The sequence below is a fragment of the Canis aureus genome, chromosome 6 (assembly GCF_053574225.1).
Source record: "Canis aureus isolate CA01 chromosome 6, VMU_Caureus_v.1.0, whole genome shotgun sequence".
Classification (NCBI taxonomy): Eukaryota; Metazoa; Chordata; class Mammalia; order Carnivora; family Canidae; genus Canis; species Canis aureus.
The window spans coordinates 62709585-62728513 of NC_135616.1; the positions used below are offsets into that span (position 1 = coordinate 62709585).

At 36.7% G+C, this 18929-nt stretch overlaps 1 protein-coding gene across 9 annotated transcripts in view; it reads right to left on the minus strand.

Annotated features, from left to right (window-relative positions):
* Positions 1-18929, minus strand: part of SWT1 (SWT1 RNA endoribonuclease homolog) — a 94759-nt gene that overhangs the window by 23979 nt on the left and 51851 nt on the right. For all 9 annotated transcript variants that reach the window (XR_013382089.1, XR_013382091.1, XR_013382090.1 and 6 more), the window contains one exon: positions 17784-17915. Coding sequence is in view for 6 of the 9 variants with exons in the window: in XM_077901935.1 (XP_077758061.1) it covers positions 17784-17915 (132 nt within the window). In the remaining 3 variants the exon portion in view is untranslated. The remainder of the gene's footprint in view (positions 1-17783; positions 17916-18929) is intronic.

Below are 18929 nucleotides of genomic sequence, written 5' to 3' on the forward strand. Positions count from 1 at the left end.
AGAGTCCCACATCAGGCTCCTGGCATGGAGCCTGCTTTTCCCTCTGCCTGTGTCTCTGCCTCTCTCTCTGTGTCTCTCATGAGTAAATAAATAAAATCTTTAAAAAAAAAAAAAAGTTTTCTATAGGTAATTTGGTGAAATCATCTATGCAAATGGAAGATATTCATCAGCTCTAAATTTTGAAAGAACACCATATATAATTAAAACTGGATGGGCAGCCCGGGTGGCTCAGCAGTTTAGCACTGCCTTCAGCCCAGGGTATGATCCTGGAGACCCGGGATCGAGTCCCACATCTGGCTCCCTGCATGGAGCCTGCTTCTCCCTCTGCCTGTCTCTGCCTTTCTCTGTGTCTCTCATGAATAAAAAAATAAAATATTAAAAAAATAAATAAAATAAAACTGGTAAGAAAAAAATTAAACAATTTAAATAAATTAGACAAATTTTATGTTTCTGTTTTCCTTTCAGGGACAAAAAACTTTGCAAGCTGACTATACAAATTAGATAGAAGTATTAAATACAGGAACTTTTGAGTTGTTTGGCCAAAATAAATACTTAAAATCGATCTACTCAGAATACTGGAAATCTTTTTTTTCTAAAGCTGGTGATAGGACCAGGAGAGTTTATAGGTAGTTTTATTTTTTTTTTATTTTTTTTATAGGTAGTTTTAATGACTACATTTGTAATTATAAAAATAATTCTATAGAAGGAAAATATAATTCCAATAGTTAAAGGAACAGATTATATGATTTACAGATGTGTTAGAGATATACGTACATACAATGAAAATATTCTGGCAAATATTACAGCTTTCTGTTAATTTTGTAAGAAAGTTACAATACTATATACTCTACTTTTCACTCAGCCTTTTATCTGGGTCATTAGCCTTCAGTGTATTTTCTACATTGGCATGTAAGCATCATAATATAATGGTTATAATCTCAGTCTCTTTGGAGTCAGCCTGGGAAGTAAAAGAGCAATGATTTAAACCCAGAAAAGATGGTTCCAGTGTCCATGTTTCTACCCAAGATGCCTCTAGGAGGTATATGCAACACATAAGATGAATACTTATCCTAAGATATGGTTTGCAAATATACAGCAGATAAAACCTTAGTGAGCATCCAGTGCTAATCAAAGTCATCAAGATATCTCCTTAGGAAAATGTAATGAAAGCAATGTAAACAACACTAATGTCTGTCCAGTTGTGTTCCAAAATTTTGAGATAACTATCAGAAGTGACATAGTCAACAAAAAGTAGAGTAGTCTGTATAGAACTTTGGAAAAGGGATTAAAGGAAAAGAATTTCACTACATAGGGGCACAGCTGACCGTGGCAGATGAAGCTGTAGAAAAGAAAAGAGATTACTTTAGCTTGAAGCCCGCAACCCCCTACCCCGAGTCAGCAGGAAAACTTGGTGATAATTTAGTTTTCAATGTGAATTTTCCACTAAGAGTCATCCAGTTTATAAATATTTCAGTTCAGTTACTGATTTCAATGTAAATAAATAAATGGGTATTCTGATATATCAGCTCACTTTGTTCTCAATTTGATTACTGTGAGTCAGAGAACGTTTCAGTAAACTGATAAAATTCCTAACCTTGCACATTTGGGGCTCAAACTCTGTACCCCTGTAACTATGTAATCATGGCATTAGGATTCAGGTAGCCAGGTTCTTTCCAATCGTTTATTTCTGCACTTATCACATGTTAACTCTTGTGTGGGGTGGGGATATATTAAAAATCGAAAGGGCTGCTACCCTTAAATAGCTTACTATCTAGTCTCTTTAAATTGAGCAGTACAAAGTATAAACTAGAGAGAATCTACAGTGGTTAATGTTGGTTATCCTTGAAGAGAAGAATAAAACAGCTGAGGTAAAACAGACGAGAAAAAGAATTTTCACTCACTATATATCCTTTTTTGCCTTTTGAGTTATTTTTAGGCAATGTAAAGGTATTCTGTATTTTTAAATGATTAATTACAATTGGGGAAAGAAAGAATTGGTGAAAATAAAATCTGAGGAAATTATTCAGAATATGGCACAGAGGGATGAAAGAGATAAAAAAAAAAAAAACACAAAAAAGGAGCTAAGAGATATGGCTGAGAGAATGAGGACAGGCAGGAATAGAAATTCCAAAGAGAAGAAGGAGGATGAGGAACAGGCAATCATGGAAGAGAAAGAATGAGAATTTGTAGAATGGAAGACTTGAGTCTTTAGACTGAAGAAAGTATACCATATCTCAAGAAAGACCAAAACAAAATCCATACCTAGACGTATAGTGATAAAAATTACCAAACATAAGTTATAGAGGAATATCCTGAAAGCATTCAGAGAAAAAAGAAAACAGAGGACCTACGAAGAAAAAGCAATATGCTGACAGCTGACTTCCATCTCCAAGAGGATAGAATAAAATTACACCTTTCAAAGTGCTCAGGGAAAATAGCTGTCAGCCTAGAATCTGCACTCAGCTAAGTACCAATTAAGAATTAAAGCCAAACAACACTGTGAGTCAGAAGGTGAGCATTTACCACTATTAGATCTTTGTGAAAGAATGACTCAAAAATTTGCTTCATTAAATAGGAAACTGAATCCTAAAAGAAAGAGTAGGATCTAGGAAGAAATGAAAGTTCCAAACACCTAATAAATAATGATGGGGATGAAAACATGGGCTATTTCGTGTAATAATAAATACTCTGGGGAATGGTTTAAAACAATGTGAAGCTAATATGTTAGAGAATAAGGACAAGGAAGACGAGAGGAGGGAGATCAGAATTTAAGTGTTCTTAAGATCCTTTTACTCAGGATCTGAATAATCCTGATTGTTTTAGAGGGCGGGGAGGGACGGAGGGACAGAGGGAGTGGGAGAGAGAGAATCCCAAGGGGGATCCATGCTCAGCATGAGCCCAATGCAGGGCTCAATCTTATTACCCTGAGATCATGACCTGAGACAAAATCAGGAGTCAGATGCTTAATGACTGAGTGAGCCACCCAGGCGCCCCAATCCTGATATTTTAGACTTTATAAATCAAATAGGCATTTATTAGTTTAAAGGTAATAATATAAAATAGAAATAATATGTGCAACTTCCCAACGAGTAGTGGGATAAAAGGAGGATTAGAAAAAACTAATATTACACCTTGTTCAATCCAATAAAAGGCAAGCAAGGACAAACAAAGGTATGACAAATACAAAAGGTAAGTGACAGTGTGCAGCCCCACATAGGTGCACTTCAGGAGGCCCTTACTATGGAACCACCGAAAGATCTTTAAAGGAATTTTAGTAGCTGAATTTGTAAATATTTGGGGAACATAGTTTTTGTTTAATAAGATGAACATAAGCCAAGATTTTAGTTCAATGATGAGCAAGAAGTTTCCCTTCATCCAAAATATCCATTTGTATAGTACTTTCAGAAAGGCTTTTTGTTGTCGTCTTCTTCTTCCTGGTCGTCATTGTTTTAGGTCCTTCTTCTGCGGGTTTCTGTCTGCAACCTCAATGAGTAAGCACATCTGTGCCTTCTTACAGTTTCTGTAAGAATTTTTTATCCTTAAGGACCTCAAGATTTGCAAATGTAGGGTGGTATTTGTGGATTAATAAAACTATCTTAAACTTAAAAAATAAATAAGTCTAGGGTGCCTGGGTGGCTCAGTTGTTAATCGTCTGGATCAGGCACAGGTTAGGATCTCAAGGTCCTGGGATCTAGCCCCCCACCCCATCAGACTCCCTGTGGGGGGGCCTTCTCCCTCTCCCTGGCTCCCCCTGCTTGTGCTGTCAAATATATATATATTTTAAAAAGAAGTCCAAATATACCAGTAATACTTATGGAAAGAGATTTTATTTATCAATCAAAACAAGTCTAGCTTTATATCATGTAAAAAAATTAAAGAGGGTGTGGGGCAGGGTAACTGGGTGATGGGCATTAAGGAGGACACTTGAAGTAATGAGCATTGGGTGTTATATGCAATAAATCACTGAACTCTTCCCCTAAAACTAATAAAATACAATATATGTTTAACTCGAATTTAAATAAATATTTTAAAAATTAAAGAAATAATGACCTAGAATGGTTGGAGATAGAAGGAAAACACTAGCAAAAAAATACATATATAGAAAGCTGGTCTGGCAGTATTAACAAATGACAAAATAAACTTGAAAGGAAAAATAATTAGCAGTAAAGAACACCAATACGCCAGGAAGATACAGCACAACCTCACAATATAGAAAGCAAAAGCTGACAGCATTACAGTAAGAAATTGAAAAGCTCACAGTTACAGTTGGAAATTTAACAAAAATCACAGAACTGCTCAGACAAAAAAACCGGTAACCATATATCAATATGAACATACAATGAACAAATTTGAGCTAATGGACACAGAGAATCCTGGTACCTTAAGAAACTGAGGATGAAAACAGGAGTCAGGGGCACTAGTTTAAATGATGAGCTCAGTTTTAGACATTTAGAGTAGGAGTGGAAAGCTCATGATTGAACCAAGGACAGAGTAAGACAAAAGAATGTTCATAAAGGGGTTGGGAGTAGATGTGATCACCAAAGCAGAGCATATACAGAGGGGAGAGGAGGTGGTGACAGAATCAATGGTGAGTCTAGGAAATGTTACAAAAACAGAGGGTGTATCTAAAGTTCCTAAAGCAATAACCAAATTTATCAGGAGGTTAGAACTGTAAGTATTATTCAATATTTACCTTTAATAGGTCTAGCAGGAAAATGTGGTTTAAAGATGAAAAGAATAATTACTGAAAAACCTATTGCTCAGAAAGACCCAAGGTGACTTGGAGAATTTTTCAGACAAAAGCCTTTTAAGCGTCCTAAGAGTGTGCCTCACAAATTGTTAAACAGCAGGACTTCCAAAAATATTAAGGGCATTGCCCTCAAGTAGCTTCACGGAGAACCCAAGGTAGAATTTGGGTTAAATGCAAGGGTTTATTAAAAAAAAAAAAAAATTGCAGTTGTCATTTTTGTCTAATGAAGTGAATCCCGGTAAGATTCTCAGAAAACAGTTTTTCAGAGGATTGTTCTAGTAGAAGTATCACTACGACTAAATGGGCTAGAGATATTACAAAATGAAAAGACGTTTTGGACTCTCCTACCTTTTATGAACCGGAGACAGGTTGAAAGGGCTCATCTGCAGCTTACTTATGTTAAAAGTTCAGAGGCCAAAACCAAGAGCCCAGAGAACAAAGTCAAGAGCAGCTGTAAATAATCTGCAGGCAGCAGGACTGAGCCCTAATGAAGAAAGTGGCAATATGTGCATAGCTGGATTTTAAAATTGCTAGGAATTCTGCGTGCCTCTTGTTCTCCCCCCATTTTGAATGTGAAGGTTTATAGCACTTATCCTATGCCTGTCTTGATAGTGTATGTTGGGAGATAAGGGCAACTAAGTTGTCTCTTTAATTCACAGTCAAGATAGAGAGGAATGGTACTTAATGTGTCACACGAAAGAAGCCTTGCCTCAACCACCCCAGACCTGATTTAAATGATGAGATCCTAGATATTAAGCTAATATCATAATGGGAGAAGATGGATGAGTATGTTTTGCTACTAGGTGGGATGTAAACTGTTGTGGCCAGAGGGCAGACTGTGTTCCAAGATGGCCACACAACAGGATCTCTCATCCATGTATTCTTCTAACAATGTAATATTGACATTTCTCCTTCTATCAACAGATAGGGTCTATGTTCCCTTCCCCTGGGCCTAGGTAGGTCTGTGACCACAGGGAAAATGATACTATAGGATTTCTGCAGCAGTGTCATTAAAGGCAATATAGCTTTTACCTGACATTTTTAGACACTCTTGGAAACCAGCCTTCAGCCTGTGAAGAAGCCAAGCTACATGGAGATGCTACACGTTGATGTTCTAGTCAATACCCCGTATCAGCCGTCCTTTGAGATGGCCACAGACACCATCTGACTGCAACTGCACAGATCCCAAGTGAGAACTGCCCAGCTGAATCCAGTCAACCCCCGAACCATTGGAGAAAATAACTGACTGTCAATGTTTTAAGCCAATAAGTTTTGAGATGATTTGTCATGTAGTAGAACATGAGGGGTGAGATAGGGGAAATTAACCACCAACTAAATAAACTGTATACAAGTTCTTTTGCAGTTAATCTTTTGATTGGTTCAGCACAAAGAATTGTTGAACTGCTCATCTTTTTTTTTCCTGTTTAGTCATATATCCATTAGCTTTTTAGTGAAGTTTCTCTTGATAAAGTCCTATTTATCTTAGTTGAACTAGGAATATTCTTCATATCTCAGCATGTAGAGAAAAGAGAGATCAGTGGTTCTGTTGGTGATCGACAGGATAGATGGCAGCAGGAACCAATTACCCTAAAGCCCAGGTAAGACACAGACCTGAGGCAGAGTGTAGAAATCCATAAGGAAAGGTGTATACACAATGGTGCCTTTCCATGAGTCATTACATAACAGAAGTATCTAAGTTGAAGAATTGGCTTACCTGACTGGGTGGCTCAGTCAGTTAAGCCTCCAACTCTTGGTTTTGGCTCAGGTTTTGATCTCAGGGTGGTGAGATTGAGACTTGGGTCAGGCTCTGTGCTCAGTGTGGAGTCTGCTTAAGATTCCCTCTCTTCCTTTCCCCCGCCCCTGCTCACCCCCCCCCCCAAAATAAAATACATAAAATCTTTTTAAAAAATGACTTTCAATAGAAAGTTGAAAATGCATGGATATGAAAAGTATGTTGGCTCAAGTTACAATACAATTATATCTCTGCAACTTCTCTGGAAATCTATACATTTATGAAAACAACTAATTCCTGATTAATTGTACTGAAAAGAAGTTGTATTTGCTTTGAGGACAGATGGCTGCCCTAAGGTTAAATATGTAAAGCAAAAATAACAATCAAAGCTTTATTGAGGGGGCGCCTGGGTGGCTCAGTGGGTTAAGTGCCTGCATTTGGCTCAGGTCATGATCCTGGGATCCTGGCTGGGATTGAGCCCCACATCAGGCTCCCTGCTCAGCTTCTCCCTCTCCCTCTGCCCCTCCTCTGCTTGTGCTCTCTGTCAAATAAATAAAATCTTAGAAAAAAAAAAAAGTTTCATTGAATGGAACACACTGAACTGAATGAAGAATGCCTCTTTTACTGCACAGGAAACTACATAGGATCATATCCACTTCTCTAATTGTTTAAAACTATTTCCAAGCAATCTGAAGGACTGTTGACTTTTATTTATTTATTTATTTTTTCTTTTTGACTGTTGACTTTTAAAAAAACAATCATAGGGATGCCTAGGTGGCTCAGCGGTTGAGCATCTGCCTTCAGCTCAGGGTGTGATCCCGGGATCCAGGATCGAGTCCCACATGGAGCTCCTTGCGGGGAGCCTGGTTCTCCCTCTGCCTGTGTCTCTGCCTCTCTCTCATGAATAAATAAATAAAATCTTAAACAAAACAATCATAGTAATCATCAATTGTGTTCCTACGATACAGAGGCAGCGGGATACAAGATATTTCCAAAGTGCATTAAAAACCCTATTCTTTTTCGCACCTCCAGAAATGCCTACACTCTCCCTTTTACTCTTCCAGTCCTTCTGCCTCTCTCTGCCTGTCTCTGCCTCTCTCTCATGAATAAATAAATAAAATCTTAAACAAAACAATCATAGTAATCATCAATTGTGTTCCTACGATACAGAGGCAGCGGGATACAAGATATTTCCAAAGTGCATTAAAAACCCTCTTCTTTTTCGCACCTCCAGAAATGCCTACACTCTCCCTTTTACTCTTCCAGTCCTTCCAACAGTATTACGTATGTATATTAAAATTTCTGTTTGAAATACCTAGAGTCATTTCTGTTTTCCTAAGCAATGAGGGAAACAGTACTTGTTACCAGAAGAGTTATTTAGTATCATAATAGAAAAACCATTACCAGAACTTGCTCCCCTTGATTCCTGAATCTTTCATATTCCGACTCTGGGGAAAACAGTATCCGAACCTCACCACTGCTATGATACATAACATTCTTATAGTCACTCCAGTGTTTTGCAAAGTCACTTCAGTAATGTATGATACAATGAATTCCATGTGGCCATGGCATCACTTTTGCTATTAAATTAGTTTTGTAGTTGTATGGCATATCAAGACAGTGGCCAAGATATCGCTTAAATAAATAGATGAAGTTTCTGGCAGAATCACGACAGTGGACCCAAAAGAAGTATCTATTCCTGGTGAAGACAAATCACTGCCCCTATGTGGCTTATTCGTCTCCCAAGTGAATAGTGCCTTATTGAGTGCTTATTAGCATTTGCCCCTGCTATCAACAGTTTGGGCTCTCAGCACTGGCAGTAGCCAAAGCAGCCTTCAGGAGGGGAAGTCCCACTTTGGAGCTCATCTTACCAAACTGCCATTGTCCCTTTGTCTATCGGCTCACTAAGCAAACACTGTGGTGGCTAGGGAGAGACTGACCTCTACAGGACTGCTGATCTTGTCCATCTGATTACTAAGTCTCCTCTGCATTGGGTAACCCTTCACAAATACCTCATACTGTGTCCCTGTTACAAGATGCCCATCCACCCACTCTTCTCCAGATGTCCCTGTCATCAAACTCCCAATCTTGTTTTTCCCACGTTTTCAAACAAACAAGGAGTTACTGCTTATCAATCAAGGTGGATTGGTCTAACCATTTCTCCACTACAGTGGAATTTTAGGTCGCTGGAATTAGTATTAAACACAGAGCCAGTATCTAGCCAGTATCACTTTTTCTACAACAGTCACCCTAGTAAATGAATACAAATCCTCTTGAAGAAGGCTGATGGGTACATTCTTTATATTATTTTACCCTCCAGTAATGTACCAAAGTACTCACACTTGTTAATCTATTATCAAAAGGGTTTACAATAAAGTCTGCACAAATTACCATCTCTAAATAGAGAAAATATAATTTTGATGATTTTCATAATTTGTCTTAGCTCAACAGTTAAGTTGGGGAAAATACATAGCTACATGCTGTCAAAAAGTAAATTAACTTAATGATGGCAAAAAGAAAGATTAATTGGAAAATTTACAACTTACAGTTAAATTACTTTATAATTAAGGGTAAGTATATGTTGATTCTAGAAGGTTTACTATGCCTTATTGATAGGAACTGGCACATCAAAATGTTAGATAATTCCAGGGGTTTCTGATATACGATAAATATTTACTGTCTTCTATGTAGAAAACACTGTCCTGAGTTGGACTCAACCTTTTATATTATTGAGAAGTATTCCTGAGGGTATTGATTGCATCACTTCTTAAAACAGGCAGATGGTTGGCCTACTATTGTATTAAATGATCTTTAGAGGCACAAGAGGGTATTTCTCAAAATCCTTAGAGATGGGAGTCTCTAAACCTTCTGTACAACTACTGTGTAAGAAGGACTCAGAACTGATCTGGCTTTACCCCATATTTTTACTCTTTAAGCTAAAAGTACTATAATAGGGGATCCCTGGGTGGCGCAGCGGTTTGGCGCCTGCCTTTGGCCCAGGGCGCGATCCTGGAGACCCGGGATCGAATCCCACATCGGGCTCCCGGTGTATGGAGCCTGCTTCTCCCTCTGCCTGTGTCTCTGCCTCTCTCTCTCTCTGTGACTATCATAAATAAATAAATGCTCTAAAAATTTTTTTTAAAAGTACTATAATAGCCCTTATTCAGCACTGTTAATTTCCACTCTTTCATTTATTTTACTAATGTTCAAACCCCATTGACTTAATTTACCCCATTTGCTTCATTGAAAAATGTAGTTTTAAGTGATTTTAGCATTTCTTACCTTAAGACTTAAAAAGAAGGGAAATGTAATCAAATATCAGATCAATAAATCATCAGATGGAGGGAAATACAAATCAAAACCACAATGAGATACCACCTCACACAAGTGAGAATGGCGAAAATTAACAAGACAGGAAACAACAAATGTTGGAGAGGATGTGGAGAAAGGGGAACCCTCTTGCACTGTTGGTGGGAATGCAAACTGGTACAGCCACTCTGGGAAACAGTGTGGAAGTTCCTCAAGAACTTAAAAATAGAGCTACCCTATGACCCAGAATTGTACTACTGGGTATTTACCCCAAAGATACTGATGTAGTGAAATGCTGGGACACCTGCACCCCAATGTTTATAGGAGCAATGTCCATAATAGCCAAACTGTGGAAGAAGCCTCAATGTCTTTCAACAGATGAATGGATAAAGAAGATGTGGCATATATATGTGTGTGTGTGTATATATATATAAAAATATAAAATAGAATATTACTCAGCCATCAGAAAGGATGAATACCCACCAATTGCTTCGACGTGGATGGAACTGGAGGGTATTATGCTGAGTGAAGTAAGTCAATCGGAGGACAATCATCATATGGTTTCACTCATACGGGGAATATAAGAAATACTGAAAGGGATTATAAGGGAAAGGAGGGAAAATGAGTGGGGAAAATTAGAGGGAGACAAACCATGAGAGCTCCTAACTCTGGGAAAAGAACAAAAGGTTGTGGAAGGGGAGGTGGGCGGGGGGATGGGCTAACCGGGTGATGGGCACTGAGGAGGGCACTTGATGGGATGAGCACTGGGTGTTATACTACATGCTAGCAAATCGAACTTCAGTAAAAAATAAATAAAAATTAAAAACAAAAAATAAATTATCAGATGGAAATAACCAGCTACAAACAAAAGGCAAATTTAAAAGACTGTTGATTTTAAAGATTCTATTTATTTATTCATGAGAGACACACAGAGAGAGAGAGGCAGAGACACAGGCAGAGGGAGAAGCAGGCTCCATGCAGGGAGCCCGATGTGGGACTTGATCCCAGGATTCCAGAATCATGCCCTGAGTCGAAGGCAAATGCTTAAGCTGAGCCATCCAGGCATCCCAAGAATGTTGATTTTAAATAAAATATTTGTTATCTTCAAGAAGTAATCTTTATATTTCATTGCTTAATTCTGCTGTGATCAAGGAGTTTATGATGGAAAATATTTAACTCTCTTACCCTAACCTGGATTTTATTGACTAAAACAAGGTTACACTGACACCTAGAAATGATTTAGGGATGGAAGAAGTAATTGTAGCATCAACCTACTGATATTTAGAATAAATATAAAGGTTCCTATGTCCTATTCTTAAATTACAAATCATGGGAAGCATAGATAAGAGCTTCAGATATGTAAAATAAAATCTAGTTGTTCTAAAATTTAAGTCCTGAGCAATCTGTTATCTTCAGTAGCATTAAAATGCCAGATTTAAAAAATTCAGCTAGTGTTGGATAATTCAGTCAGATTAATATGTGGATGCAACGTATTTTCTCAGCAAATGTAGATTATATATTATGTATAACATTTGATATGTTGAGATCAGTGTTTATCAAACTATAATACAGATACCATAAAAAGCTTTTACTTATAACTGTCTGTGTTTTAATGTTAAGACATTACATATGCCTTATATAACAAATGTCTGCTTCTATTCCCTGAATCTCACTCAATCCCTCCCATTAGATCCCATCTTTCCTTCTACTAACCCTAATTTATAAAGTGGATATAGAGAGACCAGGATAAAGCAATCAAGGATAATATGTGACCCCCCAAGCCTTTTGGGCAAATTACTGGGCACTCTATCATCAGTTCTAGACGTAAATCTCTTCCTTCCAGTCATTCTCCTTCCTCCTGATTTTCTTATTCTTTACCCTTTCCTAGCTTGCACTCCTCTCTTCTGTATCACTTTAAAAATTTTTACATTACCTATTCATCTAATGTAATAATGTAGTACTAGTAGTAGTATTCAGCCCTAAAGAAGTTACCCTCCAGGGGCACCTGGGTGCTGGTTAAGCGATGAAGCATCTGCCTTCAGCTCAGGTCATGATCCCAGGACCCTGGGTCAAGCCCCACATCAGGTTCCCTAAGCCTGTCTCCCTCTCCCTCTTCCTGTCACTCCCCCTGCTTGTGTGCACATGCACTCTCTCTCTCAAACAAAATCTTAAAAAAAAAAAAAAATAAAGCTACCCTCCATCAGAAAAGACTATAAGAAACTCATTCAGTACTTTCCCCACCTACTATGTATAGTTGTGATGTGAGTATAGATCTAGATATACAAAAATACAACAAAGAAAAGTAAAGTTTCTGCCCCAAAGGTGTTCAAAATCCCAGAGAGCTGATTACCAAATAAAGAAAGTTACGTACAAAATGATGACATGGAGGGTAAAGCAAATAAATTCTTTCATTTTTAATTAATAGGTTGTATTATTTTCTCTTATTCAACATAGCAACGGATACACTCGGCGATGGACAGGACAAGGGGCATGCAAAGAGTCTGATAAAGAGGTGCAGTGATATCTGGAGTTGTGCAAACTCCAGTGGGGAAGAGGAGGTAAAATCCTATCTAAGGGTAGAAAGGACTCAAAGAAAGTAGGTCAGACCTAAGCAGAACAAACCTCTCCACTCTCGATAAGGACAATTTTATCAATGGCTGAACTACTTGCATACTGCAATGAGTTGAGGTGCTGAAATGTCACTATTTAATTTTTTTTTTTTTTTTTTGTAATCTACACAGCTCTAACAGGAACTTTTCTTTCAGCAATTAGCTTGATCTATAAAACAGCCTCAACAGTGTTGTCATTGTATCAACTGAAGGATGACCTTTTCTAAACAACCTTTCTAAACAACCTCAAGAGGCTGGCTACCAAAACATACACTATAAATATTTTTGCAAATGGCAAGCTCCACCTTCTGTGAAGTGGCTAATCATTAGAAGATCTGAAAAACTGCTGTGACAGGATTCCTTTTCACAGGAATCATGTATGGTTATACCAGTACATGTTTTGCTCTTATGTTAAAATGCCATAAAAATATAATAGGAAAATTCATTTTTAGAGGCTTAATAAGATAAAAAATACAGGAAAATGACACATCAAAAAAAAAATCCCAAACTTCATGACTATTACTGTGCTTTAGAAAAACAGCTCTACAAAGTATTTCAAACCAAAGCCACAGGATTGTAACAGAGGTTATTAAAGTTTTGAAGATTAAAGCATTTGAAGACAATAAAAATCAATCATCTTCCTTTCCTAAATCCAAGCACGAGTCATTTTCATTTTCCAAAATCATATTCTATGATGATGCATGGAGTCCATCCAGAATATGGCCAAGTCCAATGCATCTGTTAGCCCTCAACTAACCTCCATTTAAAGACAACCAAACCAAATGTGACAGAAAGAAAATGTTATCTAACAAGACATACTCTTTCATATAAAAACATTCCCCCCTCTAAAATGTGACAAGTTACTTATAAAGAATAGTAACTCCCTCTCCCATCCCTGCATATGGTTCAAAATATGAAACTAAGAAAACATTCATCATTTCAAACACTTCATCTAAAGCTACCTGAGGTAGAAATCTACAGTTCATTATATTAACACAGAAATATAGTTTTACATGTTAAATCAAGTGTTAAAATGAATATGCACATTTAGGCATGATCTACTTATATTTTTGAATTCAAAACACTACTATTTTTCTGTTTTCTTAAGAAATAATCTCAACCTCATTTTATAAAGCTGAAACACATAACCATGATTATAAAATCTAGGCAGAGTGCAATTTCCTACATTGCCTCTCCACTTTCCTCCCTGCTTCCAAGCCAGGCAGACACAAAAACATACTTAAAACATTTTCATTGTTTTGAGTATTAGCTTCTAAGTCAATGCTGCACACATTTACAGTATGCTTCAGCGCTCAATTATATGACCTGTTTATTTAACTTTGCAGAGATGCCAGGTGAAATCCACAGATATTTAACAATGTTTTTTGATTACTATACAAATAGAACTTCTCTTTAAAATTTGCTATATGACTCCTCAATTTTTCACTTCAAATGAAACTTTTATAATCTCTATGTACTAAGCAAAAGGTTTTCATGATCTTGAGAGTAACTTGATCATGTTTACTAAAGTATAAAATGAGACTAAATAGTATAGACTTAAAAAAAACCTTAATGGGTTTTTGTCTACATGGAAAGAGTACTGACTCTGGTTCTCTGGTGTTTAGATAAAGAGGCCATTAACAAAAGTGCTCAGATTACTCCTATATACACAAAAAAAAGAAGAGATGGCAAAGAGAAAAGCAATTTATAAACCAACAGCAAATAAATTAAGGTCACTCTCCCACCCAGAAAGTGTGTAGAAAGTATAAGAATCAGCAATATTTCCACCTCTTTTTCAACTTTTGCAAACTTAGGTATTCTGCTCCCAATTGTGTAACTGTGTGGACAACTGCTCCACCAACATTTTCTACCTTAATTTATCACAATCATGTTTAGAGCATTATTAAAATTGATATACACATTTTTTAACATTTTAAATTTACGATATCAGCTTTAAGGGGAACACAAAGACTAATACTTGCAAATATGTTGCAGATTAAAAAGTATTTTCACTTACATCATCTCTTTTATTCTGCTTGAAAAAGGCATCAGGATTCTCATTTCATAAGGAAAGAGACTGGCTTAGAGAGGGTAGGTAACAAGCCTAAAGTCAATCACAAAGGGATAAAATCTGGAACTAGAAGCCCAAACTCTTAGTTTAATAAATACATTTTCAGTTACTTCTTTAATAGAAAGGACTAGGTTAATAGGTCATTTTGTTATTGATTCCCCCATGTAATATCATACATGAATGATCTGCTATGATAAAATAGTTGAGCAATATTCACTGAATATATCTCAAAATCAAATGAAACTACTCTACTTTAACAAGCCTTAGACAGGACACCTGAGTGGCTCAGTGGTTAAGTGGCTGCCTTCAGCCCCAGGGGGTGATCCTGGAGACCCAGAATCGAGTCCCACATTGGGCTCCCTGCATGGAGCCTGCTTCTCTCTCTGCCTCTCTCTCTCTCTCTCTCTCTCTCTCTCTCTGTCTCTCATTAATAAATAAAATCTTTTAAGAAAAAATCTTAAAACAAGGCTTAGAAAATATTAATGATATGCAGTCACTACAAAGTTTAGTGTATTTTTCAACTTTTTTTGTATTTTTCAACATTTTAAAAATGTAAAAATCTACCCAGTTAGCCAACACAAAAAATTAATTGAATTTAATATGACTGTTTCTTAAAACATTTTAAGACTACATATACATTTGAAAACATAATTATTAACTTCTATTACATTTTGACTTAAATGCCTATTGTCTGAAGGGCTAAAATAAAAAAAGGAAAACTTTGCAATTTTAGTAATTTCCTGTAGATTAATGAATGCTGAAATGACCCAACTTTTTTTTATTCACAATGCCCCCTACTGGTAGCAAAAGTGGTTCTAATATATTTATTGCAGGAAATTGGATTCATTTCTTTACTGTGGTCTCCCACCAGCTGCATATAAATTCTCTGGAATGCTTGTTAAAAATATAACTTCCCTCCCTTTATGAAATATTTACAGATATTGTGATTTCACTATGGCTAGAACCCTGCATTTTTAACAAGACCACCAACAAGTAAATGGAGAATCACTGGCTTGGCTAGTTATATCAACACTTGAATTTCAAAGCACCGCAACTTTGTGAAAAGCTCCGGAAAGGTATTATTATGCTGGTTTTACAGATGAATACTGAGGCTCAAGACAATTTATTACCCCAGGTAACATGCAAAAAAGTAGCAGAGCCACCAATATTTTTATTCCCAGTACTGTGCCTTTAAAGGAAAGAATAGCAATTTATTTCTTTAAATACAACTTATGTAAGCAGTACATACTATAACTTCTCAACTTTGGCTTGACATGATAATCACCTGTGGAGTTTTTAAAAATGCTTACACCCAGGGGCCACACTCAGAAATACAGATTTAATAGGTTTAGCATGGGCCTGGGCATTGTTCTTTCCTTAAACCTTCCAGGTGATTATAATCAGCCGCCAGGGCTGAGCATCGCTCAAACCAGTATTGCAGAGAATCACCTGGAAGACACAGACTACTGGGCCACACCCCGCCAGATATTCTGATTCAGTATGGTCTGGAAGGGTTTGAATTTGCATTTGTAACAAGTTCCAGGTTGAGACGAGGATGCTGAATCTGTGACTACACTTTTGAGAACCACTGGTTAAGAATGTTAGCTAGTGGTTTTCAAACTTGGCTACATATTAGAATCACCTGGAGAAAGTTTTAAAATCCTGAAATACTAGCCTATGGGATAAAGTTAGAAACTGCTTTGAGTGGCCTACCCGACATCCCCCTCCAACCTCATCTATTGCCAAACCCTTTCTCCCTCCTGCATAAGTTCCTTTTAAAAATATTAACAACTCTATTTCAATTTTCTGTTGTAATGTGACTATTTACACTCTTTCTCCAAGTTCTTTGGAGTCAGATATTGCACCTAATTTATCTTTGATTCCCCAGGGCCTACTATGATGCCAAGCATACCTGGTGCTCAATGAACATTTGTTGATTGCTACCCCTACACTTCCTGTAGAAAAGGTAGTGTCAAGAATGGCTTTTATGCAACCTAGAATGTAAAAATAGATTTTGCATAACTAAAATAAAAATTTGAATATTTCTCCCTCATAAAGCTACTCTTATTTAGTATTGCTTTAAGTAGAAAAGGAATTATTTGCACTTAGAGATGATAATTTCATTTCCCTTGGGATCCGCCACATCTTCAATTCATTAGTAACTTAAGAATACCAAAAAGCTATTCGAAGAATCATTTAGTCAGCTGTGATCCAAAAGGGGTACAAAGGCTTCGTGTGTTAACAATGAGATGAAGTTTCCAAAAACCCTTAAGAGACACTGAGAAAGAAGCTCAAAAACTACTGTTGCGGGATCCCTGGGTGGCGCAGCGGTTTAGCGCCTGCCTTTGGCCCAGGGCGCGATCCTGGAGACCCGGGATCGAATCCCACATCGGGCTCCCGGTGCATGGAGCCTGCTTCTCCCTCTGTCTATGTCTCTGCCTCTCTCTCTGTGACTATCATAAATAAATAAAAATTAAAAAAAAAAAAAAAAACTACTGTTGCGAAAATCCAAGTTTTTAAAATTTGGACATATTAAAATCAAATCAATTTTGATTCTTTGGTTTTGTTTTTTAATTTCTAGAGAACAATAGTCTTCTGTTAGCAAGCTGCATATTTAACTCAGGTCAAGAGATTTCGGTATGTATTCCCAAACTTGCAAGATTGTTTAGTATTCTCCTTTATTGCCACAAAAGAAAACATATCTTTTTTTTTTTTTTTTTTTTTTTTTAAAAGAAAACATATCTGACTTTATCCTATAAAGGTGCTTGCTGTTAACGTCCATTCTACAGTTTTCTGGTTCTATGTTTTCTATATGCTCTACAAATATTTAAAATAATCACATATGCAGAAGTTTCAAAGCATCATAAGACTATGCTGGTTCTTACACTTTTTCAGTTTGTGGTACTATGAGGCTATATTTGAGGAAATCAATCATGTTAAGAAATATTAACATATATTTGTTTTTAAAGAGCAGTGATAACTACCTAAACATATGTTTAGTCAACAAGTAGTTACTGAGTGCCCATTATACGCCAGGCACTGTTTTGGGAGCTTCGTTGCATAATAATGAAAATAAAGTTCCTTATGAAGCTTACAACCTGGCATATTTTTTTTTAGAAAGGAAAAAAAAATAGAAATATGCTAGTGGTCCAAACTACAAATAGTGACTCTTTTTGCAAGGGAGAGGGAAAAGTTAAGTCTAAAAGTTATTAGTTTATAAAACTTGTTGGAAGACTCCCAGCACCTCTCTCAAAAGGCTAATAAAACCTAGAAGAAAGAGAAAATAAATGAAACTTTAAAATTAGAATTTACCTCTGAATTCCTTCAAGAATATCCTTCACCACCACCATTAACTTTTGAAGAGATACAAATGCTTCTTCAAAGGATGCTATTTTTGAAGAAGTCAAAGCTGCATTTGAGCCCAATCTTTGAAATACATCCATGCTAAAACAGAGAAAAAGAAAAGATATTCATAGGTATACATGCACGTTTATTGTAATTCAAGCATTTCTAATACATAAAATGAGGTAATATGTATAACTCCTCTCTCATAATCCTGATTTATTTAAATCAGAAATAAGAGACAGTGACTTGTGAATGTCCAGGCTACCATTCATGCAAAGGATCTAGAGCAACAACTATGTGTGTCTAAGCTAAAGTAATACGATACAAACTGTGGGAATGATGTTTCTTATCAAGAGACTGGAAGGCACAGAAGTAAGACTATTAATCTAAATTCAAGTCAGTACATAAGTACTAACAGTACTCCAGTACATAAAGATGAAGAAAAAAAATAAAGACATCAGATTTACGTTGTTTGCTGAAACTAGAAGTTTTAAATGTTCATACACCTTACTCTGGTAATTTTAGAAATCTAGCACATATTAACAATAATTCGCAATTGGTCAACAATTAGTAATCACCTACATATTCAACAATATAAAAAGTGTTAAGTAAATGGTGAATTAGCCACCTGGTGAAATACCAAAGAACTATTAAAATAATGCTTATACCATCTATAAGCTAGAAAAAGAAAGGTATATAAAAGTTATTTATATAACATAACAATCACCATATAAATAAATAAAAACATGTGCTGTACTGGGTAGAATAATATGCCCCTGAAATTTATGTTTGCCCAGAACCTCAGAATGTGACTTTATGTGAAATAAGATCTTTGCAGAACTTCCCAAAAGAACCAACTCTGCAGACACCAGGATTTCAGACTTTAGAGCCTCCAGAACCGTGAGTGAATAAATTTCTGTTATTTTAAACCATCTAGTTTTTTAAAGATTTTATTTATTTATTCATGAAAGAGAGAGAGAGAGGGGGGCAGAGACACAGAGGCAGAGGGAGAAGCAGGCTCCATGCAGGGATCCTGACATGGGACTCGATCCCAGGTCTTCAGGATCACACCCTGGGCTGAAGGCAGTGCTAAACCGCTGAGCCACCTGGGCC